The 27604-nt window shown below is 36.6% G+C and overlaps 8 protein-coding genes across 14 annotated transcripts; 2 read left to right on the forward strand and 6 right to left on the reverse strand.

Annotated features, from left to right (window-relative positions):
- The first annotated feature begins 1149 nt into the window (after positions 1-1149).
- Positions 1150-3513, forward strand: AT3G19480 (D-3-phosphoglycerate dehydrogenase). The gene is made up of 4 exons (NM_112835.4): positions 1150-1828; positions 1911-2398; positions 2475-2570; positions 2707-3513. The coding sequence occupies exons 1-4, from the start codon at positions 1318-1320 to the stop codon at positions 3376-3378; spliced, it is 1767 nt and encodes a 588-aa protein (NP_566637.2). The 5' UTR covers positions 1150-1317; the 3' UTR covers positions 3379-3513.
- Positions 3343-7013, reverse strand: NHD1 (sodium:hydrogen antiporter 1). The gene is made up of 10 exons (NM_112836.4): positions 6616-7013; positions 6216-6392; positions 5998-6126; positions 5730-5906; positions 5530-5636; positions 5227-5347; positions 4650-4711; positions 4234-4536; positions 3847-4141; positions 3343-3722 (listed from the first exon to the last, which is right to left on the reverse strand). The coding sequence occupies exons 1-10, from the start codon at positions 6853-6855 to the stop codon at positions 3603-3605; spliced, it is 1731 nt and encodes a 576-aa protein (NP_566638.1). The 5' UTR covers positions 6856-7013; the 3' UTR covers positions 3343-3602.
- A 730-nt stretch (positions 7014-7743) lies between these two features.
- On the reverse strand, positions 7744-9735 carry AT3G19500 (basic helix-loop-helix (bHLH) DNA-binding superfamily protein). Of its 3 annotated transcripts, none has more exons than NM_112837.3 (5): positions 9265-9735; positions 9063-9167; positions 8862-8927; positions 8283-8384; positions 7744-8199 (listed from the first exon to the last, which is right to left on the reverse strand). In NM_112837.3, exons 1-5 carry the CDS (start codon positions 9619-9621, stop codon positions 8017-8019), a joined length of 813 nt encoding a protein of 270 aa, NP_566639.1. In that variant the 5' UTR covers positions 9622-9735; the 3' UTR covers positions 7744-8016. The 3 variants fall into 3 exon arrangements, with proteins under 3 accessions (NP_566639.1, NP_001327696.1, NP_001327697.1); NM_001338402.1 differs by having other exon boundaries at positions 8283-8380; positions 9265-9667; NM_001338401.1 differs by having other exon boundaries at positions 7744-8384; positions 9265-9729.
- Positions 9736-10761: 1026 nt separating this feature from the next.
- On the reverse strand, positions 10762-11482 carry AT3G19508 (complex 1 protein, LYR family protein). The gene is made up of 2 exons (NM_001084718.3): positions 11233-11482; positions 10762-11159 (listed from the first exon to the last, which is right to left on the reverse strand). Exons 1-2 carry the CDS (start codon positions 11422-11424, stop codon positions 11106-11108), a joined length of 246 nt encoding a protein of 81 aa, NP_001078187.1. The 5' UTR covers positions 11425-11482; the 3' UTR covers positions 10762-11105.
- Positions 11483-11488: 6 nt separating this feature from the next.
- On the reverse strand, positions 11489-15325 carry HAT3.1 (Homeodomain-like protein with RING/FYVE/PHD-type zinc finger domain-containing protein). 2 transcript variants are annotated; one of them, NM_112838.4, is made up of 9 exons: positions 15257-15325; positions 14149-14873; positions 13862-14027; positions 13631-13754; positions 13427-13539; positions 12786-13343; positions 12411-12701; positions 12225-12314; positions 11489-12133 (listed from the first exon to the last, which is right to left on the reverse strand). In NM_112838.4, exons 2-9 carry the CDS (start codon positions 14775-14777, stop codon positions 11933-11935), a joined length of 2172 nt encoding a protein of 723 aa, NP_188582.1. In that variant the 5' UTR covers positions 14778-14873; positions 15257-15325; the 3' UTR covers positions 11489-11932. The 2 variants fall into 2 exon arrangements, with proteins under 2 accessions (NP_188582.1, NP_001326497.1); NM_001338403.1 differs by lacking the exon at positions 15257-15325 and adding an exon at positions 15018-15207 and having other exon boundaries at positions 11492-12133.
- A 23-nt stretch (positions 15326-15348) lies between these two features.
- On the reverse strand, positions 15349-19897 carry AT3G19515 (apoptosis inhibitor). The gene is made up of 14 exons (NM_001084719.2): positions 19750-19897; positions 19453-19620; positions 18996-19095; positions 18825-18907; positions 18533-18643; positions 18275-18364; positions 18090-18196; positions 17863-17983; positions 17702-17767; positions 17516-17613; positions 17171-17417; positions 16133-17092; positions 15780-15901; positions 15349-15687 (listed from the first exon to the last, which is right to left on the reverse strand). The coding sequence occupies exons 1-14, from the start codon at positions 19804-19806 to the stop codon at positions 15600-15602; spliced, it is 2418 nt and encodes an 805-aa protein (NP_001078188.1). The 5' UTR covers positions 19807-19897; the 3' UTR covers positions 15349-15599.
- A 1400-nt stretch (positions 19898-21297) lies between these two features.
- AT3G19520 (hypothetical protein (DUF626)) lies at positions 21298-24173 on the forward strand. Of its 4 annotated transcripts, NM_001125190.1 has the most exons (7): positions 21415-21581; positions 21676-21822; positions 21960-22155; positions 22229-22353; positions 22444-22530; positions 22635-22995; positions 24016-24173. In NM_001125190.1, the coding sequence occupies exons 1-6, from the start codon at positions 21501-21503 to the stop codon at positions 22935-22937; spliced, it is 939 nt and encodes a 312-aa protein (NP_001118662.1). In that variant the 5' UTR covers positions 21415-21500; the 3' UTR covers positions 22938-22995; positions 24016-24173. The 4 variants fall into 4 exon arrangements, with proteins under 4 accessions (NP_001327780.1, NP_566641.1, NP_001327781.1 ...); NM_001338404.1 differs by lacking the exon at positions 24016-24173 and having other exon boundaries at positions 21298-21581; positions 22602-23173; NM_112841.5 differs by lacking the exon at positions 24016-24173 and having other exon boundaries at positions 21372-21581; positions 22635-23266.
- Positions 23698-24576, reverse strand: AT3G19530 (uncharacterized protein). The gene is made up of 3 exons (NM_112842.2): positions 24497-24576; positions 23899-24396; positions 23698-23751 (listed from the first exon to the last, which is right to left on the reverse strand). Exon 2 carries the CDS (start codon positions 24275-24277, stop codon positions 23993-23995), a length of 285 nt encoding a protein of 94 aa, NP_188586.1. The 5' UTR covers positions 24278-24396; positions 24497-24576; the 3' UTR covers positions 23698-23751; positions 23899-23992.
- Positions 24577-27604: the final 3028 nt, after the last annotated feature.

Here is a 27604-nt window from a genome sequence, read left to right on the forward strand (position 1 = left end):
AGACAAAACTAGAGAGGTTTCTCTTCTCTTTCTTCTAGTAAGGAACAAGGCTAAGGTTAATAGATAGCTAGCTATCTGAGATATCTCACAAAAGCTTTCACTATGGCCCTGTACTATATCAACTTCATATTTTAGGTGTTTCATATTTCAGATAAAATGTGCTCATATCTTCTTCCTCTTTGTTCAGCGTCTTCTGCAAAAGTGATATAGATCTTGACATGCTGCTAAAATACCTCTTGATATATTTAGTTTTTCTTACCAATTTAAGTTATAGCATAATCCTTTTATCATGTTAGTTATTGTTCTATCCTAATTGTCTAGCATGGAGTAGAATGATTTTGAAGCAGGGACTTGTAGAACGATTTTTCGTGTGCCACAGGTTTACTCCCTTCCTTAATGTGGTGACCAGCGCTTGTCCTTGTGGTCTGTCCACTCATTCTGCTATCTTTCAACGAATATCACAAAATAATAGTGGTTAGTATGTCTCATATGATTACCTTAAATTTAGCGGCTACTGACTGATGAATCATGAGGCTTTACGCTACTACTATTTCTCTTGTGTTCCACAAGGCGTTTCCAATACTTGGTGATATCCTCCAACGACATCTGCCTAGTATTTTGACCTTGCCAGTTGCCAAATCAATTAATAAACCCTTCACCAGAAGATTCTTACTACATCAAACAATAAATAAAACTAAAGTTTGACTGGAAGAAGAGTTTTGGAACGTTAGACAAATTTTCAGCATTTGACGATATGAAAGATGTCTAAATCTAAAGAAACAGAGATACAATTCTTTCAATATTATATACTTGCTAACTATCAAGAACAGGCATGAAAAAATAAAAATATTAAAAAAAAATACATATTACTATATAGAATTCATATGTCATCGATAACTTTTACATTATTTTTTACAATCCGCCTTACTTAAACGCGCCTTATCTAATAGATATATAAATGTATCTCTATTTATATTATAATTTAATTTAAAATCAATATAAAAAAATGTGTTTTTTCAATTTTTAAACCACATAACCTAATAGTATAATATTTGATATATTATTATTTTGTTTTAAGAATGTAGTATATTTGTATTTTATTAGCAAAACCATTATTAAATTGTAACTTTTTTTTCTTCTATATAAAGTTTCAAAATCCACTTAAGAAGTGAAGATATAAGTGAACAAAGGATGTAGCGTAATCTAGCACAACATATTTAAACCTCACAAAACCCACCCGAAAGATGAACCCATATCTCTCTACTCTGTTGCTGACGATACATACACCTTTACTTACATTATATTCCCGCCATCGCGATGGCGACGTCTCTGAATCTATCATCGATCTTCTCCTCCTCCTCAAGGCTCGTCACCACTCCCTCCTCTGTTTTTCCCATCCGTCAGAGGCGACGGATCATCCTCGTTACGTCTTCTTCTTCCGGAGGTGGAGGAAAACCGACGATTCTCGTAACGGAGAAGCTAGGCCAAGCGGGGATCGATCTGCTTAAGAAGTACGCTAATGTGGATTGCTCTTATGATCTGAGTCTCGAGGAGCTTTGTACGAAGATCTCTCTTTGTGATGCGCTCATCGTCAGGAGTGGTACCAAGGTTGGGAGAGATGTGTTTGAATCGTCGCGTGGGAGGCTTAAGGTTGTTGGACGCGCTGGTGTTGGGATTGATAACGTCGATTTGGCGGCGGCGACTGAGTATGGGTGTTTGGTTGTTAATGCTCCGACTGCGAACACTGTGGCTGCTGCTGAACACGGAATTGCGCTTTTGACCGCCATGGCTAGAAACATTGCTCAAGCTGATGCTTCTATCAAAGCTGGTGAGTGTTTTAAACGGTTGTTGAATTTGAATAGCGATTTGAGAAATTGCGATGTGAAATGTAGAAATGTGGTTGTTTGTAGGCAAATGGACGAGAAACAAGTATGTAGGTGTTTCACTTGTGGGGAAGACTCTTGCTGTTCTTGGTTTTGGTAAAGTTGGATCAGAGGTTGCTAGACGAGCCAGGGGACTTGGTATGCATGTCATTACACATGATCCTTATGCACCAGCGGATCGTGCACGAGCTATTGGTGTGGAGCTTGTTAGTTTTGAAGTAGCTATTTCAACTGCTGACTTCATCTCTTTGCATCTGCCTCTTACTGCTGCTACTTCGAAGATGATGAATGATGTGACCTTTGCGATGATGAAGAAAGGAGTCCGTATTGTTAATGTTGCTCGTGGTGGAGTTATTGATGAGGAAGCTCTTTTGAGAGCGCTTGACTCGGGTATTGTTGCTCAGGCAGCTCTTGATGTTTTTACAGTAGAGCCACCTGTTAAAGATAATAAGTTGGTGTTACATGAGAGTGTCACTGCCACACCTCATCTTGGTGCTAGTACTATGGAGGCTCAGGTATTACATACTGTATATTCGTTTTGCCTTTAGTGCATTTTGTTCTGCTCTCCTGAAACCTTTACTTGACGCCTAGGAAGGAGTGTCTATCGAAGTCGCAGAAGCTGTTATTGGAGCTTTGAGAGGAGAACTTGCTGCTACCGCGGTCAATGCACCAATGGTTCCACTAGAGGTAATTTCAGACTTCACTATAGAGTCCTTAATTCAGGATCAAGTTTCATTCTTCTAGTTCTTGGTGATATTGCAAGTAGTGATAATGATTTGTCCTGCAAATTCTCTGACACTGTTCAGTTGCTATCTGTTTTCAGGTATTGAGGGAGCTGAAGCCGTATGTTGTACTTGCTGAGAAGCTTGGGAGGCTGGCTGTACAATTGGTAACTGGTGGAAGCGGTGTGAATGCTGTGAAAGTGACTTATGCTTCTTCCAGAGCTCCTGATGATCTCGACACTAGACTTCTCCGAGCCATGGTCATAAAGGGGATCATCGAACCCATTTCCAGCGTATTCATAAATCTGGTTAACTCCGATTATATTGCCAAACAACGTGGAGTCAAAATCTCAGAAGAACGTATGGTTCTAGACGGCTCACCTGAGAATCCAATTGAATACATAACTGTTCGGATAGCAAACGTGGAATCAAGATTTGCCAGCGCTTTATCAGAGTCCGGTGAGATCAAAGTAGAAGGCAGAGTGAAACAAGGGGTTCCAAGTCTTACCAAAGTCGGATTATTTGGAGTGGATGTGAGTTTAGAAGGGAGTGTGATTCTGTGCAGGCAAGTAGATCAGCCTGGGATGATCGGTAAAGTTGCTAGCATCTTAGGAGATGAAAACGTCAACGTGAGCTTCATGAGCGTCGGTCGAATCGCTCCAGGCAAGCAAGCTGTGATGGCAATTGGAGTAGATGAACAACCAAGCAAAGAAACTTTGAAGAAAATCGGAGACATTCCTGCCATTGAAGAGTTTGTTTTCCTCAAACTATAGGTTAATACTTTACATGGATGCACATAAGAAAAAACTCAGAGATCGATATAATCTTAAATGATGATTTATTCTGTACTAATGATACAATCGAGTGTACATGAAACAAATTACATAGTTGATTTTTTCCAAAGCGGCATGTCGACGAAGTGATGTGTTATTGTTGCAGCCAGCCAGGGATTTTTTCTTGTTTTCTCAGAGAGAAGAAATACAGAGATTGATGGAGCCTATGAACCAGTGAGAAATGGGATCTGAGCCACAGTTGTTGGGATCTCGAAATGAAGATTATGAACGGCCAGATAAGCTGCGATACCAGCAGCATAGCCAGCAAAAGCAAAACCACTAACCTGCATGGAGAAAAAAAAAAAAAACTGAGTTTCTTGCGCAGAGCCACAAGAGTATTGAGTTTCAGTCTGGTTAATGCAATGTTGTGTTGTTGATCGTTAGACAAGCCGGAAGAATGTATCTTACCTTTCGGAAATACCAAAAGAAATCGACTTTCTCCATCCCCATGAAGGCTACACCAGCAGCAGAACCAATGACAAGCATCGAACCACCAGTGCCGGCACAGAATGCAATGAGCTGCCAAAATTCAGAATCTTGAGGGAACGATGTGAGATCATACATCCCCATAGTCGCTGCAACCAGTGGAACATTGTCTATGATTGCTGATACAACACCGATAGCACTTGCAATGAGCTCAACGTTGGGTATATTGGCATCAAGGTAGTTTGCAATCTCCCGGAGTATCCCAGCTGCCTCAAGGCTGGAAAAAAGGAAAACAACATCAGAAAAGATTGTGAATTCTTAAGAGTAATGGAACATAAGGAGTTTGGAGATGAACAGTTGATTTAATACCTGCTTACGGATAAAAGAATCCCGAGGAAAAACAGAGCACCTTGTGTGTCTATTCGAGATAAGGCTTGAGGTACTTTGAGCTTTTGTCTTTCTGATTCACCGTAATGAATGGCATCTGTCAAGATCCAAAGAACTCCAAGACCCAACAAGATACCCATGTAAGGAGGCAATCCAGTTAGAGCTTTAAAGACTGGAACAAAAACCAATGCTCCAAGGCCAACTCCAAAAACTAGCTTCCCTCTTGGAGCCATCTTTTCAGAAGCCAATACATCTTTAGGATCCTGTTCCTTTCCATTTACCTCACTGAGAAAGAAAAAAAACTTACATCAATTAGCATATACATTGCAAACATTTACGAGACAGTTGAAGCCAAACATAGTCTCCTTTTTCGTTTGAGGATGCAAGAAGAACTTAACCTGGTCAAAGACATGAGGGCTAGTGGAACAGCAAGAGACACAACCGAAGGTAGAAAAAGGTCCTGAAAGGAATGTAAGTAAACCTCCATCAAGAACATCAAAGTTGGAGTGACCAAATAGGGGAATACTTTAACCACTTTTGTCTATACAGTTCAAAACACTTAGAGAGCATGCCGAGTAACAAAACCAGCTGTCGTACCATGATCACGATCAGAGGCTCCAACAAAAAATTACGACATTAAGTAACTTCAGAATCACTGGTGCTTTAGCCAACCTTTACTTTCTTATTCTTTCTGAGTCAAATACAGGCAACTCCACAAATTTTCAATACCAGAAATTCGAAACAAAGGATCTTGTTCAGGGTCTGCATCTTAACTTTGATATAGACAGCTACCTAATTATTAACAGCAGGGAGCTTAGTGGTAAATTGTGATCTCCAGCCACTTTCAGAATCAAGCTCTTTACTAAACAACCAAATCTAAACTCATGAACTATTCAGTCCTACTTCTAAGCATTCGCTACTTGCGCTTATGAAAGAAAATGAGGAACATTAACTATCTCAGAAGAGAAGGAGAACCTTCATAGTCGGCAAGGTGGATATCTGACCATGAATCCATAACATAGTTGTAGTAACATCACCAATTGGAGTCCATGCTCCTCCTGCATTTGCTGCTATCACTACCACACCTCCTAGAAGTCTGCCATTGGTCATTGAGCGTACAAACTAACGTTATAATACAGAGTATTATCGTAAGAGGTATAACAAAATTTAAACTCTAGGTACATGGCCAGTATGTTTCCTTGAGAATCTTAAGGTCTATATGTAGGGAGTCAAAAACTAACTAACTAATAGGAGAGCATTAAGAAAAGGTTTCCATACTTGCGGTACTCTGATTGTGGAACCAGTTTCCTTATTAAAGAAACCATGACAATGGTAGAGGTCAGATTGTCTAGAATCGAACTGAGAAAGAAAGTCACAAAGCCAACCTGCGACGCCATAAATCAATAAAAAGGAAATTCATGTCCTTAAAGAAGAAGACACAGAAGCTAATAACTTTCAAGCTACAGTAAATCACATACCACCCATAAAAGTGTCTTTGGCTTCCGAGTGGTGATATTGTCTGTAACCAACTTAAACCCTTGGTGAGCATCAACTATCTCCACAATGGTCATTGCGCCAAGCAAGAAAAATACTATTTCACTAACTTCAGCTGTTGCATGTTGAAGATCTAAAACAGCTATTTCAGTTGAAGGAGCCTGTTAACAAGGAATTCAATATACACAAAAATCATATACATTAATCATAAATTTAAGTATAAGATAGACAACTTTTTGCGCAGATTCTTACCCCTATGCTCCGCACAACCCACAAACTCACAGCCATCAAAAGTCCTATTCCACTTTTATTAAAAGCTAAAGACTCTTCAAAGATGATGCCAGCGTATCCTATTCCAAACAACAATGCCATAGCAACATCCTGTAACATAACATTGTCCATAGATAATTGTTAATCAAAATTCTGCATTTTGAGTTGAAACCAAAGAACATAAAAACAAAGAATCACACCTGATTAGCAGCGACCCAGGAATGGTTAATGGCAGCTGTTCCTGTAAGAGCTGCTGCAAGAATAGCAAGAGCTTTGATTATATCTGTCTTTGGCTGATAATTCGCCTCAAAGTAACTTGAACTAGGTTCATCAACCGAGCATAACGGGTCACATAATCCTGATGAGTCCATCAAATCCTGTGGATCACAGAAAGATATAAACTTTCATTTCTGTAGCAATGACCATCGATTACTACACCCATTTTAGTGTTCTTCTTCAGGTCACTATATGAATGAAACTTATCCAATTAGAAAATATGTGACTTGTTCATGAGTAATTAGCTAAGATTGGATCAAAAGCGAAAATGGGTAATCATCAAAATCGAATTTTGTACTAAGACAACATCGTGGAAACTCGAACCTCATCGATTGGTTCATCGAGAGAAGAAGGAGAAGAAGAGCTCCTTATCTTATCCTCGGCCCTCACGAGAACACCATGTTTGGATAACCTCGTCGAGCCTGTAACTCCAGATACTTTCGAAAAGGAAACATTTTGCGGCAATCGGGTGGAGATGGAGATAGGTGATGAAGTCGCGATGACGTGTCTCTTCGTCAACTGATGCGGCGGTGCAAAGTGAGAACCGATAGGAAACACCGCCATTGGCGAACACCAGAGAAAGATACGGAGGGAGAGATTTAAGTAGTGAAGATGGAGAGGAAGAGAGAGAGCGATAAAATCTCCGGCCGTCCGGCGATGTAATGAAATTACCGGTCAAAGTAGAAGTGTGTCTGTGTAGTTTGCAAATATCTTAAATTCTGGGATTTTACAATCTAATCCCTTTAAAACAAAAACAACTACTTTTAAGCTTAATATAATTTTACTGGAAAAGTTACATAATATTTTAGCACATTAACTAGTTAAAAAAATTTCAAATTTTCAGTCTATTTTCAAAATAAATAAATAATAACATTTCATATCTAATTGATTGATGAAAAAACATCCATAACACTAACACAAACAACTATACTATAATTTCTAACTAATCTGATTATGCTTAAAAATTCTAATTAATTCATTTTCATGTCTTCTTTTTTTAAGTTGGGACATGATTGGGATTAAACTATTCTTAATCATTTAGACTAATTTGGTCTAGTAACAAAATAAACCTTTCATTGATTATTGCTTGTTGAAATAAGAAACAAACAAATAAGAATTTGTGCACGTCTACTATAGTGACTAGTGAGTGATGTGGTTTGGTGGCATTACTACAATATTTAGGTGTGAGTAAATCTTAGCCTCTCAGTTCCACTGCTCGACGTGACTGACATCTGAGAAACATTCAGAAAAATTGGACCAGAAAAAATTTACAAACACAAAAGATTCAATCTATTTTTAAATGTTAATAATTTGGTCTAATAATATTATAGTATTCTTGCTTTCTTTGTTACCGCGCTTGTGAAAATGTGGGAAAACAAAGAAAAAACGTTTTGCACGTCTTTAGCTCAAGTGAGTGAGTGAGTTATGTGGGTTGGTGACTTGGTGGCATTACAACACTTTAAGAGCGTGAATAAGCTTAGCCTTTCAGTAAGTACCATCACTACTCGTCGCAACTGTGACAGTGACATCAAAGAAACTTTAAGAAAACTTAGACAATCTAATTTTACAAACACAAAAGATTCCAACCTTTTTATACCACCCAGATAATCCCAAAAAAATGTCTGGGTGTAACATTTACTAGTAATAGTTCTTCAGCCAAAAACAAAACCCAAGAAAAAAGGCTACTAAAATACTACTAATATATATCAGCCTACGACCGTTTAATTAAAATCCTTGAGGTAACGACGGTGACGTAGTGTGACCCATAGTAGCAGGTGACCAGAAATCAGCACCGTTGGAATTTTCCACGTGTACGGTGGATGAGACAGGTACTAGACATAATCCTCTGCTTCTCAAGTCTTTCGCTTTCATCGCCGCCATTACATCTCCGGTGACAACTCCACCGTCCTAATAAACGTCGCCGACATGTCAGAAGTATCATTTCATTAATAAAAAATAATTAAGAGAGAAAGAGAGAGACTTCTACTTACGAGAGAATGGTTGATTAGATAAGGAGAGCAAAGGACTTGAATCTGATCTTGTAAGAATTTGATGTAACCCATCGCTTCATGCAACACAGAAGCTGCATCTGTCTGTCATTTAATTTTATTTTTGTATCAGTCAGAAAAGTCAAATTTTACTATTGCAAATAGTGTCATTTATAGATATTTTACTATTGCAAATAGGGTCATTTATAGATATTTGTTTGGTAATTTTACCCCTCTAAAAAGGTACACATTGTTTAACTAATGTACAATGATGATGGTTAAACATAAACCAGACTAGAATAAAGAAAAACAAAGATACTTTAATTTATTGATCAAGTTTCATTGTCTTTCATGTCTTTTTGAAGTTCACATTGGATGCCAATTTATGCTACACTACCCCAAATCGCGACTTCTTAAGCTTCCTTTTGGAAAAACTCAATATGAAATACTATATTAATATTCAAAACAAATTATTTTTCATTACTTTGGTGTTATGTTATGATTAGAGGTCTTTCTTGCTTGACTTAACAAAATCATAAATTGCATCATTATAAAAGAATTTGAGTTAGATATAAAAATCACCTTGCCGTATGGAGAAACCAACTGCTGCAACGCTGCAATTCTTTCCCCTAACCTTTCTTTCCTGACCTAATTTTAATATTTTAACAACCAAAACGAAAAAAGATAAACAGTAAATCTATAACATTATGGTCAAGAGAATATTAATCTATAACAATATGGATCATAAAGAAATGTGTATATACATACTATTAAATGTCACACCTTTGCAATTCCAACTGATGATTTCTCTTGATTTCGTTTCCCTTTCTTGCCCGGTTTTCGATTTTGATCCGACTCTTGCCCATTACCCGTTCCGGTTCTCTTCTTCTTCACAAGACACACACAATAAAAAACACATCTTTAAATTTGTAATCCTTAATTACATGCAACTATGCAAATAAAGAATCAGTAATGAGAGACTTACGGTTGATGATTTAGTAGATTTATCGACCGTACACGCGTCGTTTGAGTTCCTGCAATCAATCTTAATGCATGAAGGGTCAAGATCAGAGACTCCGGAGGTTGGAACAGAAGGTTCTAGGAAGAGTGACTCGTCGTCGTTTTGATAGCCTCCACTAAAACAGAGCATTCTTGAGCCAGTTTTGCCGGAGAATACAAAACCTAAACTGTCTTCTCCACCATCGCCGACATTACCCTCAGGTTGGTGGTCGGAAGAGGAGCTGAGAACGCCGTCAGAGAACATAAGAAGTTCGGAGAAGCTCGTTACTCCTTCAGCTTCCATCATAGCTCGGTCGTCCTGATCCTCTGCGGTATCTCCCATCGTGACTTTTCGTGGAAAGAGGTTAGAAAGAAAACAAAGAGAAAGTGAGAAAACATTAACCAGAGGATTTTTTTTGGTGAAATGTTTTTCTCTTTACCTTTTTTAGACTTTTATAACTGGTTTATTCACAAAATGGCTGATGTTCTAATATTTATTTATATACATATATATATACAATTATTAGTTTTCTCTTTTTTTGTTTTCTTTAACATCACCTGTCTAAATTCTACGAAGGAAAATGTAATGTTTCTTTTCTTAAAATCAAAAACATTATACTATCTATCTATTTGGTTAGTGTTAAACTGTTAATTCAAGAAAAAAGATAGTGATACTTTTGTTGATAATGGGTATTCAGTTTATGTGACACTTGTATGGATACTTCTGTATAACAATCTAGTGAAGTGATGATGATTAGTGTTGATTGATAAGTCGTTAAGGGAGGGATAGAAAGGGAATTATAGAAATGTTGAAGAGAAAATTGGGTCAAAGCCACCTGGCCCGAGAAAACTGTAGTTTTGATTTACACGAAGCTGATGTTTCGTTTCTCACCTTTTTCTTTCTTAGTAACTGCTGCATTCCCTTTTTTTGAGTCTCTCTTTCTAGAAGTTAGACAAAATAATAAATGAGTGTCACACACGTATTCAATATCGAACTAGTACTCATTATTCATTTATTCAATAAAACCATTATTACCAAACCATACAAATATTTTTTAGATTACCACTATCATGTTTATCATATAGTTATGAACATACAGTCACATGAAACTACAACTACTAAATTAAACTAAATTTTTACTAACTGACATGTACCAGGTTTGACACGTGCAAAGACTCTGCAAACACGTGTGTGGTAAGAAGAAAGTGAACTCCACAAGTTGGCAAACCACTAAAATAAATCCATAAGAGGAAAGGTCAAAAAAAAATCATAAAGATTATTAAGTAGTCCAACTTTTCTCTCTAGCTTCTACTTTTAACTCCAGAAGCAAAAACAATCTCAAAAAGACTTTGGTTTTGGTTAGGTTGGTTTCATATAAGATTTTCGAGTTTTCGACAAGGACCTAAACTCTTAGCTACTGTTTATTGTCCCTTAGCTACATATATATCACTTTAATTACCCAAACAATCCCTAATCTTTCTCTCTCGTTATTACTTAACTGCCACTTCTACTTTGCTCTGATGAGTTTCTTTCATTACCAAAGATGAGATTAAGTAATGTGATGTTTTCGAATCTAAGAATGTAACAATTTTATTCAGGATCATGGAAACAAACAAGAAGCTAGCTACTCAAACAAGACAACGACCAATTCAGCAGTCAATCACAGAAAGTCAAGACAACTAAAAAGGAAAGACAAAGACACATGAACAACCCCTGTTCTTGATATAGCTATCAAAAGTAGAAAACTGATGGTACCCATTTAACAAATCGTCCAAACTTGTTCCAACACTCTCAGGGACATAACGTCGAACACTTGGTGTGCGTTATTATTCAAAACAAATCTCTTTCAACTTCGTCGCTGCTGATTCGTCAATTGAGTACTGCAAATGATTGAGAACAGACAGTTAACACAAAGGGTACCTAGATTTAAAAGAAACCCAGAATCTTTGTTACCTTCTTGAGTACCCAAAGTGAGTGATTATAGGCTCGCTGGAAGAGTTCGTCGAGGGATGTTTCGCTTTGATCGACTTCACGGTAATTAACGAAATTCTCCCTGGCGTACTTGGCGTAATACGGCCTTGAATCCGCCGGCAAAAGTCTCACCAGCCTCATAACGCCGCCGTATACTCTCAGCACCTTCTTCATTTTCGTTTACCTTCTGCAACACGTTACCCAATTCTAGGACTCTAATACTGTATCATAAACATCCATGGGCTCTTAATGGGCCTTTAATAATAAGCAATTACAGACCGGTTAAACGTTCACATTTGAGGGTTTAAAACCGGTTCAAACAAGACTTTTAAAGTTTAAATCTCTTGATCTCTTAAACCGGTCTCTATCGATTACAGAAACCATAACTCAAAACATCTCTCCAGATGGAAATAAACAAAAACTTTCATAATCATAACACAAAGCCTTAACTTCTTTAACTGTTAAAAATGAACCTATCATCCAATTTCGAAGAAAATCTTTCTTTCTTTCTTTTGCCTCAAATTTCAAGGTCTTCAAAGTACCCCAAAAATGTGAAACAAAGAACTGAACAAACCCGATGCTTTGCAGGGTTTGGTGTCTTCATATCTCGGGGTTTGGGTAAGTATGTGTTCCAGTATTGTCCTTGCATTAGATCTAAAACCTTCATGATTGAATCTAAAGTCTACTTTCTTCTTCTTTTCCGTGATCCAGTATTGGTTGGTTTCTCTGCAACTGACTCGGTTTCCATAGTTTGTTTGCTACTTCCAGCAACAGATGTCTCACATTCACCTTCCTTGCCTGTTTTTAACTTCTCGACATTTTCCTCTGAAACTAAAGGTTTGCTGTTTATCGACCAACGCCTATGCTTAAACCAGTTATTAACCTACAGAACATAATCAGTTCTTAGCAGAGATGAAACTAGGTCGACTAAAAGGGAGAACTAAACAAACAATTTACTAGGAGAAACTTCTTACTTGCTTAACTGTCATTTGTAGCTCTTTGGCTAAGCTCTCCTTCGTGGCTTTGTCTGGATATTGATTCTCTTGAAAAGATATGTACAGTCTCTGCATAAAAGAGGGATCCTTTCAATCCATTGCTCCCTCCCTCATAATAATGTAAGATTGGCACCTTAAAGCCTCAAGACAGCTATATCTTTTTACCTGAGTTTTGGGATCTGTCTGTTTACATGCTGAAGAGCTGCTTTTTTCAATTTCACCAGAACCACCATTTTCTCCAGGACCTTCTTGTGGCATTTCTAAGGTATCCTTTTTATCTGCCCTTTTCGACTTCCGTATAAGTTTCTTAGAAGTATGATCTTCTGCATTTGAAGACTGTTTCAGAGGTACAGTGTCCCCTTCATCTTCCGACTCGGAATCTTCTTTTCCCATTCTTGCAGTTTTATCCCAATCGTCATCATCACTTGACGAAGTCGGAACATTGTCATATTCCTCCTGCACATAGAAGAAAAATACCATTCAGAGGTTTTTCCAAAGCCAGATAGAAATCGATTATCAAGAAAAAGAGAGATCACTCACATCATACAACTTTTTGTAATCCAGCCTTTCAACATTCCTCCTTCTGGATACACCGGCAGGACCATCATCAAGCCCAACATCTGACTCTAAAATTGCATCACCTTGGAGCTGAGACGTCTGTCTGCCAGGATCCTCAAGTGGTGTATCTTCAGCTTGCTGATTAGTCTCATCTCCTTTGAAGGAAGTTTCAAGATCTTCAGTGTCTGATGTACAATCAGAATTTGAACTTTCTTTATCATCATCACAAGTCGGGGCATCAGGATCATAGTCATCATCCTCAGAATCATCAGATGGAAGGGCCATTACATCTTTCATTATATCTTTCCCTTCTTTAAATGACTCAATCATTTCGTCAGATGCAGATGTGAATTCAGTTTCATCAGAACTACCATCTTCGTTCTCAGATTCTTCATTGTCATCACTGCCATCTTCATCATTTTCATTATCATTCAAACAATCTGGATCATACTCTTCATCATCAGAATCATCTGAAGGAAGATCACAGTCAAGATTTTGACCTCCACCAACCAGCGCTGCTGCTGCCTCAGGAAATATTTTCTACACAAAAGTTCAAGGCAGGTGTGTTTTTAAGTGTTTTCTCCTCTTTAACAATAAAAACCTCAACATATATAGTTATATACCTCCCAACTGTCGCTGACCGAAAATTTTGTCCCTAAAGAATCATTAAGCAAGTCCAAGCTGTCATCTTTGCAATCACATCCGGGGCATAGCCAACCCTCATCATCCGGAGGAACTACAAAAATTAAAACCAACAAAAAAGACAGCTGTAGATACCAGCAAGAACTGCTTAAAACACTACCAAGTACGTAGGCAGAGAATATTACTATCTTCTTTCCGCAGAGGTGGTTCAAGACAGTATTGGTGAAAGCCTCGATCGCAAAACCCATCGCATAGTATGATATCATTATCAACAGACAAGTCCTTTGAACCACATTTTGCACAGAAGATCTGCGATTAAACAACTGCTCGTATTATCAATACTTCTAGAGACACAAACTGGTTCTATCAGGATAAACAAGGGAACAAAGGTTGAGTTCAGAACAATATTCTCTTACATCCTCGCTAGAAATCTCTCCATCAGTATCAAATAAAGACTCTGGAAGGCTTCCTTCAGCACAGAGTGTGTCAAGGTGCTGAAAAAGATCTCTAATTTTAAGCTTGCGCCGCAAAATTTCCTTTGTGGCTCGTTCAAGCTCTTTCTCTGGCCTTATCTTTTCCAGGCTACAAAGAACACATAATCAACAAGACTGAGTGAGATCAGAAATATATCTCACAGAGGATACCTATAACTCTCAAATAATGCATGAATAAGAGGGAAAACAAATGTCATCAAGAGACAAACCTTGAACCTTTCCAGCCTTCTAACGAATAGGCGTCAATTAGGCTTTGCTCATAGTTAATCCGGTTTAGAAAGTATCGAAGTTTCTTTTTGATTCTTGTGTACTCATCATCTTCTCTAACTTGTCCTTTGTTCATAGTCTTATTCTTTTTCTTTGGTCGACCTACAGGTGTGGAATTAGCAACAACCGAAGATGGTCCAGCATCTTCCTTAGATCTCTGAGCTCTCTTGTGACTTGCAAACAACACATTCCTTTCTCCACCTCCTCCTAACCTCTTCGAACTCGTAGATGCCCTGGACCGGTTGTGGATTTCAAATTGTCCACGGCAAGGAAGACCGATGACAAGCTCACGATGAGACCCTGAAAATTTGGTATTGGTATTAGAATCCTTCTTCACGGTTTGAGGGGTTGGTTTCTGTTCTTCATTCCCCTTTCCATGATCCATAATCTCATGATGCAAATGTCCATTTCCGTTTGCATCAGTTGGCATGTGACTCCCTGCCTCTGATGATTTGCCTTGTTCAGATACTCTGTCAACAGTTGGACTAATCTCTCCTCCATTATCTACATTTGTCTGCTTCAAACCAGATCCACTACTTCTAGTTACCCGCTTACTTACTGCTTTATACATTCTCTACAATCAACTAGCTATGTTTATACTGCTATCCTCGAAGATGATGCACTCAGGCGTTTCTAAATCAGCAAAGGTTTAAATACTTGTAGATTCCTATATAATCAAACAAAGAAGCAAAACACACGTATATCAGATCAGAATCAATATGAGCAAACACAAGAGAAAAACCCACAAAAGAAAAATGGGAGCTTGGTAAATATTTCTGCGATTGCTTCGTCTAGTTCCTAAGCTACTTACGTGCTTGACAGAGATCTTAAACAAGAACATCAGACAAAAAACACAGATCGACCCTTGATATGGTTTTCGATGAGCACAAGAGAAGAAAAAACGCGATAAAGTAATCTTAGCTATAACGAGGTTAGATTTGGGTATTGCTAAGCTGAGTATTGAATTTTCTAAATTTCTACGAGATAAGAAAACAACCCAGACACTAAATGTTAAGCTTTTTCGATCTCTCTATCCGCCAAAAATTTTACCTTTTTCCCTCGCCCGCGAAATGTCCCGCGAGAATTGAGAAGAAACTCGGTGGGTGAGTTGAGAAGAAGAAGAAAAAAAGAAGAGAGAGCCTTGCAAGGTCGCTCAGAAGACAAAGGGAACGGAGAAACGGCGTAATTTGGGCTTCATTATGCATTATATTCTTAATGGGTCTACTTATGAGGCCCATTTGCATATCAATGTCTTGGTATTGTTGTTTTGTTTCTCTCTTTTTCGTCCCGTGACATGTTAAGGAGCCTTAAAAAGCCAACAAAAACTTGTACCTGGCTAATAGACAAAAGAAATACTCTTGTTTTACTAAAATAGGCCATGAAAGTGATTCCCTCAAATCCCATGTGCACAACCTGATGACTCTGTACGGGCCTTCTTTGTACCCACATCATTACCGGCTTCATTTGCAGGCCGTTTTCCTCTGTCGTAGCAAAAAGGAAACATACAACCATGAATCACAAGTCACAAACATTCAAAAGACTCACATTCAACTTTGGATCCAAATCAGCTTACCTTTCAACAATTTCTACAGGTTCGTGCATTCTTTCTTGAGGACCTTTCTCTCCAAATTTACTCAAACTTGTCAAACCTTCCGTAACCATCTTGATTTCTTCTCCACTTACATTGCCCAAGCTCTGGAATCATTGAAAAAATGTCAGAAAACGGCTAAAATAAGAAGAACACGATAATGGAAAGAACAATATCACACAACCAAGAAACTATTGTGCAGAATCAGGTATTTATCCTGTTGGAAAATATGAAAAAAATTGGCCCTGAGTCCCGATTCCGTTCAAATTCATGTGCCACACCAAAATAGTTGGTTTGAGTAAAACAGGAGATATACACAGGTATTCACGTCTCTGTACCTTGTCAGAATCAGGCATGATGTGCTCGTTCAAGGAGTTATGAAACTTGCTAGCACCAAAGTCAGGATATTGCATCTCTTCGGACTTCTCTTTCGGGTTATGTTCTGGATTCCCTTTCTGGTTATCTTCTGGATTCTCCTCTTCGCTTTCAGTTTCTTTCTCTCTCTCTCTTTCTTTCTCTTTCTCATTCTCATCTATATCTATGATGATGAATTCAGAGAGAAGATGCATCGGCTTAGAAGTAGCCCGAACATGTTCTTTTTTTTTAGGACTGGCACCCACAACCATGTATGTTGTCGCTAGAGAAACCCTAACATATCCTTCGTCACAAACTTTAGTACCATTGCTCATCTTACAGATGGCCACCACTTCTCCTTTATAGATCTCAATACTGGATACTATCACTGCATGATATGAGCGGAAACCTCTGGAATTTGTTCCGGGACCATAATAAATCTCCTCTCCTACGGTCCACAATTCCTTAAAAACAACTAAGTCCGCTCCTATGGGAAAATGTGGAAGCAATAGCAACGCCTCCTCCATTGATTCAATTTTTCGAACACTCTTTAATTTTGTCGTGTGCATATGTGGGTCGTCAGCATTTGGAGGCTGCCAGTCCTTACAGTCAAACTTCTTGCAGATCTCTCTAGGAATGCCATGCTGTTTGATGTATAGTAGGCAATCCTCTATATCATTTCCATAACAGTAATGCCCTTTCTCAGGATTTTCATCATCTTCTTTCTCAGGATTTTCATCTTCTCCAAGATACTCTGGTCGACAAAAGGAGCAAAGATACCATGGACACAGAGGAATATACTCTACCTCCCAGTTGCGCATAATTCTAGTAGCACTGACTAAGTCAGAGGCTGCATAAGCCCAACAAATGAGGTGAAAGAGTTGGTCTCTAATAAAACCTAGGAATTTCTTCCATGACTTGGACGTCACCAATTTTAATAATGTCTACAACAAAAACAAAAAAGTAAATCTTGATAATTTCTTAAAAGGTAATAAGTAGATGGTTATTATATAGAATATTACCGATTCTCGTATCCTCCAAAAGAGACAAGGTACTTTTGGATTTTCATGTAAGAAAATCCTACTTTCTGGTAACGTGTCTTGTGCTTGTTTAAGTCCTGATGAACCCACAAGTGCTTGAACCTGATCATCTTCTAATTCGCACATTCCCTCCATATCTAGTTTATTCAGCAAGTCTTCTGAGAGTTTGTCCATAAAATTATGAAACGCATCAATATCCGGGGGTATGCCATACATTAGGTCTGTATATCTGAGAAACCAAAAATCAGAAAAGAAGATGAGCCATGATAAGCATTTTATCATATTTGGGAAGCATGATAAGAAACCTGCAAAACTAACAATACTAACAAAGCTCTTGTATAGGCTAATGGCTTTGTGGCTTCTTTCCAAGAAAGCTTAACAACATTGGTGTCCCCGATAAAGGAAGGCACTTCTGCATGCAAAACCTGTAACATACATGGACAACATAGCTAAATCTGAGTTAGCTAAAGAAAAAAGGGGAAAAAAAGAAGAGGTTATGGCTCTGTTTTTCACCTCTGTCATTGCGAGTATGTTTATGCATGTTCTTAGTTCAGTTTTTGTATCTTGCCTCTTCATATACTGAAAGGAGGGTTGGCTAGATTAAACCGCAAAAGAGAATATATTATACTAGGTGGAAAGGGAAAGAGAAAGGAGTGATAAGTTACTGCTCTCACCAATATCGCCTTATCATCACCGCTCATAGAATCAAAAAGCAAATAGGCTTTGTCGTGGTCACTCATTTCTTGTACCAGTTGCTCCACTGATGCTTTGATTAGATCCTCAAGATTGATCAATCTGCAATAACGTCCGTTTTTATTAAGACAGTTGTTTTTGAAACAAAACAGCAAAAAACATCTTACAACAAGAAAACAGAATGCCATACTACTGTTATTTACAATACCTCTCAGTGGATTCCTTGTATAACTTCGAAAAGTCATCCCCGATTCTATCTGATGGTTGTGTGGGCACAACTTTGTACCCGCACAAGCTATTTGTTGCTTCAGGAACCTATATGTTCAACGATAACAGATTAGTAAATAACTAAGAAAAGGGACCTAACCAAGCAGCTTAAAATAGTTAGACAACCTTGTGCGCCATATGATGAAACACGTATAATAAGCACTCAACATATCTGGAGTCTGATTTTTCCACAGTGTTCCTGGCAGGCATGTATTTCTGAAAGCAAATGATAACAGAAAATAATTGATATAAAAGAGATGAAAGCAAATGATAACAGTAAATAATTGATATAAAAGAGATGCATGTATTTCTGAAAGCAAATGGTAACAGTAAATAATTGATATAAGACAAGAAGAGATGTGGCAATGTTGCTTAAGGATTAACCTTTAAGAGCTCAAATATTGGGGGAAGCATCTCGGATGCTATCAGAGTTGTTGTGTGTGGTGAGATCTCAGCAAGAGCTTCAAGCAAATCAAGCTTCCTCGGCTCTGGAAGCTGGTACAAAAAGGATTTGTTAAATACTAAGATGACCAAAAAAACTCACTTCTAAAGTAACGATATAGATTGCCCAAGCTCTGGAAAAATTGGAAAAATGTCAGAAAACGGCTAAAAGAAGAAAGCCATGCAAAAAAACAAACAAGGAGAACTACATGTGGCTAATGATGATTGGCCTAACCTTATTGATCAAATCGGATAATGTGTCCTGCTGAAATAATGACATAAAAGTCTCATGCACAGCTTCATGCTGCTCCTGTTGATCTATTTGCATGCATCATATAACTTCGAGTCAGATGGTGAAAACAAAATAGGTAAATCAAAGCTAAACGACTAAAAATCTCAGAATTACCAATGGCTAGACACTGTACTAGGACATCAATTATCTTAGATACAAGCTCAGGTGCATCTTTGCAGAACAGTGGAAGCTTGCGGATGGCTTGAACTCGTACCTACAAATAAGAAGAACATGATAAGTTTTCAAGGAAAGAACAATATCACACAACCAAGAAACTGAGAATTGTGCAGAATCAGGCTGTATCCTCTTGGAAATAAGAAAAAATTGGCCCCGATTCCAGTCTCCTTTCAAAGTCATGTGTCACTCCAAAACAAACAGTTAAGAACAACACACACAGATTTTTTTAAAAAAAAACTTCTTTTGATTCTGCTGTTTGAAAGAGAATCCAGCTTATCTATCCTAAGTGAAACTAAGTTTGAGCACTGAAGTTCCCTTGTGGATACACAAGCGCAACTAAATCTACCATGTCCTTGTAGATAATTAGCCTATGTGAAAAAGACTATGTACATACCGTAAGATTCACATCCACTGCCTCGATTATATCTTTGTACGCATCAAAAGCTTGGTTTGAGTGACTGGTGTAGAACTGGAAGTACCGAGGAATCAGATCCGCTCCAAGCTCCTTGGTCTCGATGCTCGTCTTGGAGAACTCGATAATCCCTAAATAATCTTTAAGATTCTGCAATTTAAGAGGAACTGTATTGTCATATAAACACAGAAAACATCGAATCTCTTTGGGATTGTTACTCTGACCTAAACAAAGATGAATAACACAATAACACAGAATTTCCCGTACAGAAAACACAACCTGAGACTTTTCTGTAGACTCTCTAAGTCGCTTCTCAAAATCTTTAAGCTTCTCCATGTGATTCCGAGAAGAAGATGAAATCGAAAAAATCAAAGCAAATGCGTTTGAAGAAATCACTGTTCTCTCACTCCAAACGAAGTAGGAAGAGGAATGACCCTTGAAAAAAAAAGAAAGTAATTAACGTCTATCTTGATTCGGGTCGGGTTTGGGTCGGATATTTCGGGTTCAGGTTTTTCGGGTATAGAAATTTAAGATCCGTTCGGATAATTTAATATTTCGGGCGAGTTCGTGGTTCGGGTTTATTTATATATTGATGTAATTTAATATTTCGGGCGAGTTCGTGGTTCGGGTTTATTTATATATTGATCTATCAAAATTTTGTATGTAAATCTATTAAATTATTTGAAAATTTTAAAAAATTCTAAAATAACACGAGTTGTTTTACTTGAATATTTAAAAATACATAAAATTAACTAAAATATCCAAAAAAATTCTAATATTTTCTATATATAAGTATAAATATAACTAATATATACTTATATTTGAGATATGTTTGGATATCTATTCGGGTTCGGATTTTTCAGGTTTTGAAGTTTAGACCCGTTCGGGTATTTTAAAAGTTTGGGTTCGGATCGGATCGGGTTTTTCGGGTCGGGTTCGGATTTGTTCTTCGGGTTCGGGTATTATGCCCAGGCCTACTTAATTTTTGCTCAGGAAGGGCAAACCTTCTGAATCATTTAGTAGTTTTGCTTTACTCTTTTAGATTCGCCACCTAAGCTTAAAATTACTCTTTTTGGCATTTTGATAAGTTCTAGGCCTTGGCAAAAATATCGGACCAAAAACCCGAACCGAAACTGACCCGAAAAAACTGCTACGGGGTGGATACGAAGTGTTAGCTATTTATCCTATTGTGTCTTGAATTATCGTACATGTATATATAGGATAAAACTGGATACAAACCTGATATCCAAATGGATACCCGCTTACCCGAAATTACATATACTTATATAAAAGTTTATTTTATCGAAATACATTTATATCCAAATATCCAAGAATAAGTACGAAAAATTAAATGTATTTGTATTTAAATACTTAAGATGAAATATTTATATATGCAAGATACTTATAAGTGTTTTGGATTTTTGAAAAAAATTTCGTTTATTCGGGTAAAATTTGGTTATTTGTGTAAATTTTTGGGTAACTGGGTAAAATTTTGGGTATTTAGGTATAAAATACTCGAACCTAAAGGATATCTGATTTTTTCAGGTATTTAATGATTCTGAAATTCTATATCTGAACTGATCCAAACCCAATTGAATCCAAAGTAAAACCGAACCAATATTTTAGATTTACTTTATTGGATCCTAAACTTTTTTACCCGAAAAACTTATATCCGATCGGGTTTTACCCGAATCCGACCCGAATGCCCAGTCCTAGGACTACGTTCAATGAATCAGCTGTTTACAGCAAACGCTTCGAAGTGAACGGGAAACTTTCCCTCCTTGAACTTAAAAATCTAGATAGTTCTATAGCAAAGCTGAAGCATACCTGTGAACAAATCCCGGCCCTTGGGCCAAGCCCGTGAATATCTATATCAGATATGAGATTTGGGTTGAGAAGGCCCAACAGAAGCCAATAAATGAATTCATTCCGTCGGATGAATATAATACGTATAACGCCTGAATAAATCTTTCAGACCTGCGTCGACGGTTCGCTGCCGCCGAAATTTCCGATCAACCTTAATAAGGAATATGACGTCTCTGTCGGTAAATGATCGGAAGGATTTTGTAGATGGGCAGATGAAGTACTGGCGTCAAATAGCCGAATCCGATGTACGTTCTTCTTTCATTTTTATGATCTAATTTCGTCTAGTTTTTTTTTGGTAGCAAACCTATAATTAACTGAGATGAGAGATTGATTGCTTAGGGTTTCGATATCGATGATGTTCCAGTACCAAGAGGAACCAGAGCTGGACTGTGGTCTGTCGACTGTAAACACCCACGTTTTAGGCTTAGGGCTTGTTTACCCAAGATTTATGCTATGGTTGGTCTTCACCGTTACAATTTGCTCAGGGTAAAGCTTAATTAGTCCCCTCTTGCTACTTACTTGTTAAATTTCTTGCTACTTGTTTAATCAGTCTCATCTTGCTTGCTACTTAGTTGTTCAATAATATTAATTTATACAACAACAACATTCAATTTCATTCTCAGGGGACAAACTTCGAGCACCTTGAGTTACTAAAATACAACGAGTCAATGAACTGTGTGTGCTCTTACTATATAACTTCGGTTGCAGTAGATCTTTCTAGCCAGTTGCAGAAAACTTTTCAGATTCGAGTTGATGAAAAAAGTTTTGGAGATTTGGATTTGACGGTCTCTGTTGCTAGACCTAATGATGAAGAGAAAGGTGACTTCCTTATTGTTCATTGTTTTTTTAGTATAAAATCTTTGACTGATTGATTCTTATTGATGTTGCGTAGTGACCACCGAGAAGCGTTTCATACATCACTTTCATTGTGAAGCAGCTGCGGATGATTTCTACAAAGGTGCATTGCCTGATTGGCCGTCAGTTGGTGATCTGAATAATCAAAAACGATTTTACATGGTAAGATTATTTAAGACATTGATCATCGTTTCTTTTGGTTTGCTCTAGATCAGTTAAGCAGTGATCTGTTTTTATTGTTGCTTTTTGTAGGTGAAGAAATGCGAGTTGCAATCCAATGATTGGATCCGTCTATATTTGGAACTTGCAGTTGGTGTACGTTATCAGCAGACTTCAGAGGTTTTTGTGTCTCTTTTGCAAAACAATGACATACAATGATCAGTGCCATTGTTGTTAACAATAATTAACAGGTTTGGTTTGCTTCAAACTGTTGCTGCATGCAGAGTGATCTGTCCAAGTTGCAGGTTCTGAAAGTGGCAATAGAAACTAAGGAAGAAGATGTGCAGCCACCGAATAGGAGACTCAAGTCCAAAAGTCTACATGTCTACATAACGTTTAAGGGCTTGGCCAAGGCTCCTATTGGTGATGAGATTGGTGAGCATGTTGAACGCAAAGCTATAGTTCGAAGAGTCATTGATGAGCGTTCAGGACACTTGACGCTTCTCGGTGGGTTTTCCAATGCGAAAAATGATTTGAATCAGTCCTCTGACGATGAGCAGCCTTTTGGAAAGCGACGTCGCATATAGCTGAGATGATAAACTAAAGTTATCGTGTTAAGTGCATTTGTTTCTGTGGGGTGTTTTTGTAAGTCTACTGTTTCTGAATACAATGAAGTTAATTTATCTTATGAATATACTGTGACTGTGTGCGCAAATTAATAGGGAGCTATTTTTAACTTCGCTTAGAACATCAAGGGACTTGTATGTCACTAAATCCTTTTGACTTTTTCATTTTTGCTTTGAAGTTCCCTTAATTGAATCAATTTGTCTGGTTGTTCTTGACGAAGATGAGAGTGTAACAGACTGTTTGTTTTTGTTTCTTGTACAATTGAATATCAGATTATATAGAACACAAACACTATGCTACATTTGATCTTCTTTAACCTTGTTAGATCTAAATGTATTAAAAGTCAAATTTGCTTCCGTAAATTTATGTATATGTGGAAATCTTAAGTCAAATTCTCAAGTTAATGTATCATTGTACTGAGAATGTCTCCTTTGTAATCTCATAACACTAGACGAGTTTAAGTTTGTTGTTTTGTTTCTCCTACATGAAAAGAATATACAATCCATCTTCTTTATGACTATATATATATATATATATATATGTCTTTACTTAACTCCTCCAAAGTAAAACAGAGACACAAACTGCTTCTATCATGAAAAGCAGGGGAACAAATTTATCTTGCTTCCTCGCTAGAAATCTCTCCATCAGAATCAAATAAAGAGACTCGATCAGGAAGGCTTCCTTCAGCACAGAGTGTGTCCAGGTGCTGAAAAAAATCTCTAATTTTAACCTTCAAAATTCTGTGGCTCGTTCAAGCTCTTTCTATTTTCTAGGCTACAATAAAAAGTCCATAATCAACAATACTGACTGAAATCAGAAACAAAAACTCACAAATGATACATAGTCGCTCGAATAACACTTGAATGAATAAGGGGAAAAGAAAAGAAAAAAACAAATGTCACCGAGGGACAAACCTTGTACCTTTCCAGCCTTCTTACGAATATGCATCAATTAGTTTTTTCTCCTAGTTAATTAATCCGGTTTAGAAAGTTTCTTTTTGATTCTTGTGTACTCATTACCCTTCTCTAACTTCTCCAGGTGCGGAACTAGCAGCAACCAAAGATGATGTAGCAGCTTCTTTATATATCTGAGCCCTCTTGTGACTTGAAAATAGCATCCTTTCCTCCAAGCCTCTTTGAACTCGTGGCTGCATCCAAGACCGGTGGCTTTCAAATTCTCCACGGCAATGAAGACCAATGACAAGTTCATTTGGCATGTCACTCCCTCCCTGCATGTGATGTTTTGCCTTGTTCAGATACGTTGTAAATAGTTGGATTAACCTCTTCTCCACATTCTCCATTTATCTGCTCCAAACCTGATCCCCTATTACTCTTAGTTACCCGTTTACTTACCTCTATGCATTTTCTTTATCCAGCTATGTTTGTTCTGCTTTCCACGAAGATATGCACTCAGGCGTTTCTAGATCAGCAAGGTTAAATACTTGATCAGATTCTTAAACCTGTATCCAACGTATTAACTGAACAAATGAGAAGCAAAATATGTAAAACAGAATCGTTACCAACTGGTTAAAGATCAGAATCAATATGAGTAAGCAAACCCAAGAAAACGCCAATCTAGCTAAAACGAGGTGGGATTGGGACAGTCGTTACTCGTTAGAAAGCCAAAAGCAAGAAAATTACAATTTACAAGAACCCTAATTACAAGAATTTAGTGGATGTATTTGGTGGGTTTTCTTTAACAAACTTACAATATACATCTACTTAATTCTAACACGTCTTTGTTACGTAAACTTTCTTTTTGTTTATAAAATTGTTACGTAAATTTGACAACCTATGCATGACAATACCTTTTCTTTTTCTATGACATCATTATGGACCAGACAGACGAATATATTTAACAAGGTTTCGATTCTTCTTTGTTTATGTTTATTGAATCTCCCATTCAAGTCATTTCGCCGTCAAGATCTTGAACAAGGTCTCGCTCCAATATCCCGCTCGGTCTAGTTCACCAATGTCAGCCCTCTCACCTGGCGGAGTTGATCAATATTTAGATTTCACTGCACTTTTTTCTTCTATAGGCATAAACCAATCTAGACTCTCTTTTTTTCGAATAAAAAAAAAAAATCGTCTAATAAAAATTAAATAATGGTCCGAAAAAGAAAAAAAAATTAAAAGTATTTTACATTAGTTTTCAAATGTGTTAAACATCTATAAACAAAAATTCATTATTTAAAAAAAAAACTCGGTCGCACTATACATAAAAACATATTTAGAAAAGAAAAACAAATAATTTTAACAAGATAGAAACAAAAAAATTTGCTTGACTCACTTTGTTTTCCAAACACAAATAAAAATTTCACATTACAACTATATGTGTGCACTAATTAATGGGGAGAAATTCTTCTTGGTTTTATCTATGTACGTAAGATCATCAAAGGAGTTACAAGAATTGTGTTAAGCTTTATGTTGCTCTCTCCAAATAAAAAGACGATTCTTTGAATGCAATGAAGGAAAGCGGTTGATTTAGATGATTAGTGAAAAAAAAATTGGTTTGATTGATGCGAATTCGAGTGGTTCAATATTATGCTTAGAGGAAATTATTAGATTTAGTGCAACTATTACATTACATGTATCATTAACTCTTAACGTTTTTTCTGTATAAGAAATACTGAAAAGTCATTTGAACACCTACTTGTAATTGTTTGGATGCCTACTTGATTTAGTAGCTGACTTATTGGGTTCCCTATCAGAATCTAAGTCCACTATATATGTTTGGCCGTTTGGGTGACCAATATTCTTTGGTTTCATACTCGTCTTATAACCTTTTTTATAAGTTTGAAGGGCTAATAGAATTCTACGAATAAAACAATTAACAAAAGCAAATCAAAGATTAATTATTTTCTTAATTACAAAGACCAACCACTTCGTCTTTAAGAACGACCAATATTACAGAGATAAACATGGTCCCTCCCATCGAATTTATTTAGTACACAAATGAGTCATTCTTAATTGTACAAGACAATTTTAATTTTTTCCTTCGACCAGGAAATTTTATATACTTTTTAAATAAGTCCTACCTTAGCTGTAACCACTATCACACACTGAAAAAGTTAACGCGTATGCGTTTTTTTTTCTCTTCTTTGCTCTTTTGACCATTCGAAACGAATTTCAAAGACATTCACGTGCTCCTTGTCCTTCTATTTCTCACGCTTCAAACGTTATTAGTTATCTTCAGATTACTTATTTTTTGTTTACTAGTATGGCTTTTCATTTTTGGGATTTTTCCATCAATTAGTCTCTAGATTATGGTTTAGTTATTTTATGGATAAGAATATATCCTCTATAAGTACTTTGACAAAAGAAAAATGCATCCTCCAGAAGTACATATACTATATTCTGGTTAGGCCTCATTCAAACATAATCGATTCGACATAATTAGAGTCGGGATGTTACTGTGCTACAGTGTGGTTGCATGCCTCGAAGTCATAATTATAAACATATCGGTACAAGTGTAACTATCAAAATCAATCGTTAATCAATACTTAAGTAATAGTAATAAAAACTAGTTGATCTAAGAGAATATTACGCCATTAATACCTTGAAGACTAAAAAGTTCTCGTCACATGGAATGAGATAGAGACATTGTATAAGTTCGAAATTAATTGCTACGTAAATATTCTTGGAAATGTTTTTGTTAATTATTTTGTTTGAGAGGAGATGATAACATTAATATTCACAGGAATTAAATGGAGGTTATAATGAACATTCATGGTTTAGTTATTTCCTTGCAAACGAAATATCAAGATGGATGTTGAAGCCCTACACTACTACTAATTGACTATTGACAAAATTTAATAATTCAGTTTCTTTATTTATATACTTTCCACGTCCATTTAACATTTTTTACGTGATTTTAAAAAATAATCTATTATGTCCTACATAAAAAGTTGAATTTCTTAGTTTTATTAGAAACTACATTTTCTTATTTTAATTACGGGTAAAAAGTTTTTTTTTTAATCAAAAGATATATTAAAATCACAAGGAGTACTTTTCAAAGTTATTTCACACATACTACCAAATTATGAACATTTGTATTATATCATTTATGAATATATTTTTGTTCTTCTCCTAAAAATATAGAAATAAATTTACTATATAAAATTATATTAAATTTTGAAATTATATGTATAAAATACAAAACAACATTGTTCTGACACACAATTTTGATTTTAAACGATATTTAGTTTTGAGTAGTATAGTATAATTATAATAGATCAATAATTCCGTAGTCATTTGGCCGATGATTGAATGTTTTTTTTTTCGGGTATCATTAGTAAAATAGCAGAGTAGACAAATGATCAAGTAACATAAACATTCTAGCTGAACATAGTTATTGGAAATAATTAAGATGCTAATACATAGTTTTTATAGATTATATTTTTAACATGTTTATCTTATATATAACGAAATCACTTTAAAAAGTGATGAATAATGAAAAATAGTAGAATCACATTTTGTTTTTAAAACGTGAAATTACGTATAAAAATAGAATAAATATTTTTGTAAGACAATTTTTCTCCTAACAGAGTAACAGGTTGAGGCTTGAGGGTATGATATACGTACCAGCTATATTTGTTTCGTTGTTGTTGGCATCGCTTTTATTTTAT

This window comes from Arabidopsis thaliana, chromosome 3, assembly GCF_000001735.4.
Source record: "Arabidopsis thaliana chromosome 3, partial sequence".
Classification (NCBI taxonomy): domain Eukaryota; kingdom Viridiplantae; phylum Streptophyta; class Magnoliopsida; order Brassicales; family Brassicaceae; genus Arabidopsis; species Arabidopsis thaliana.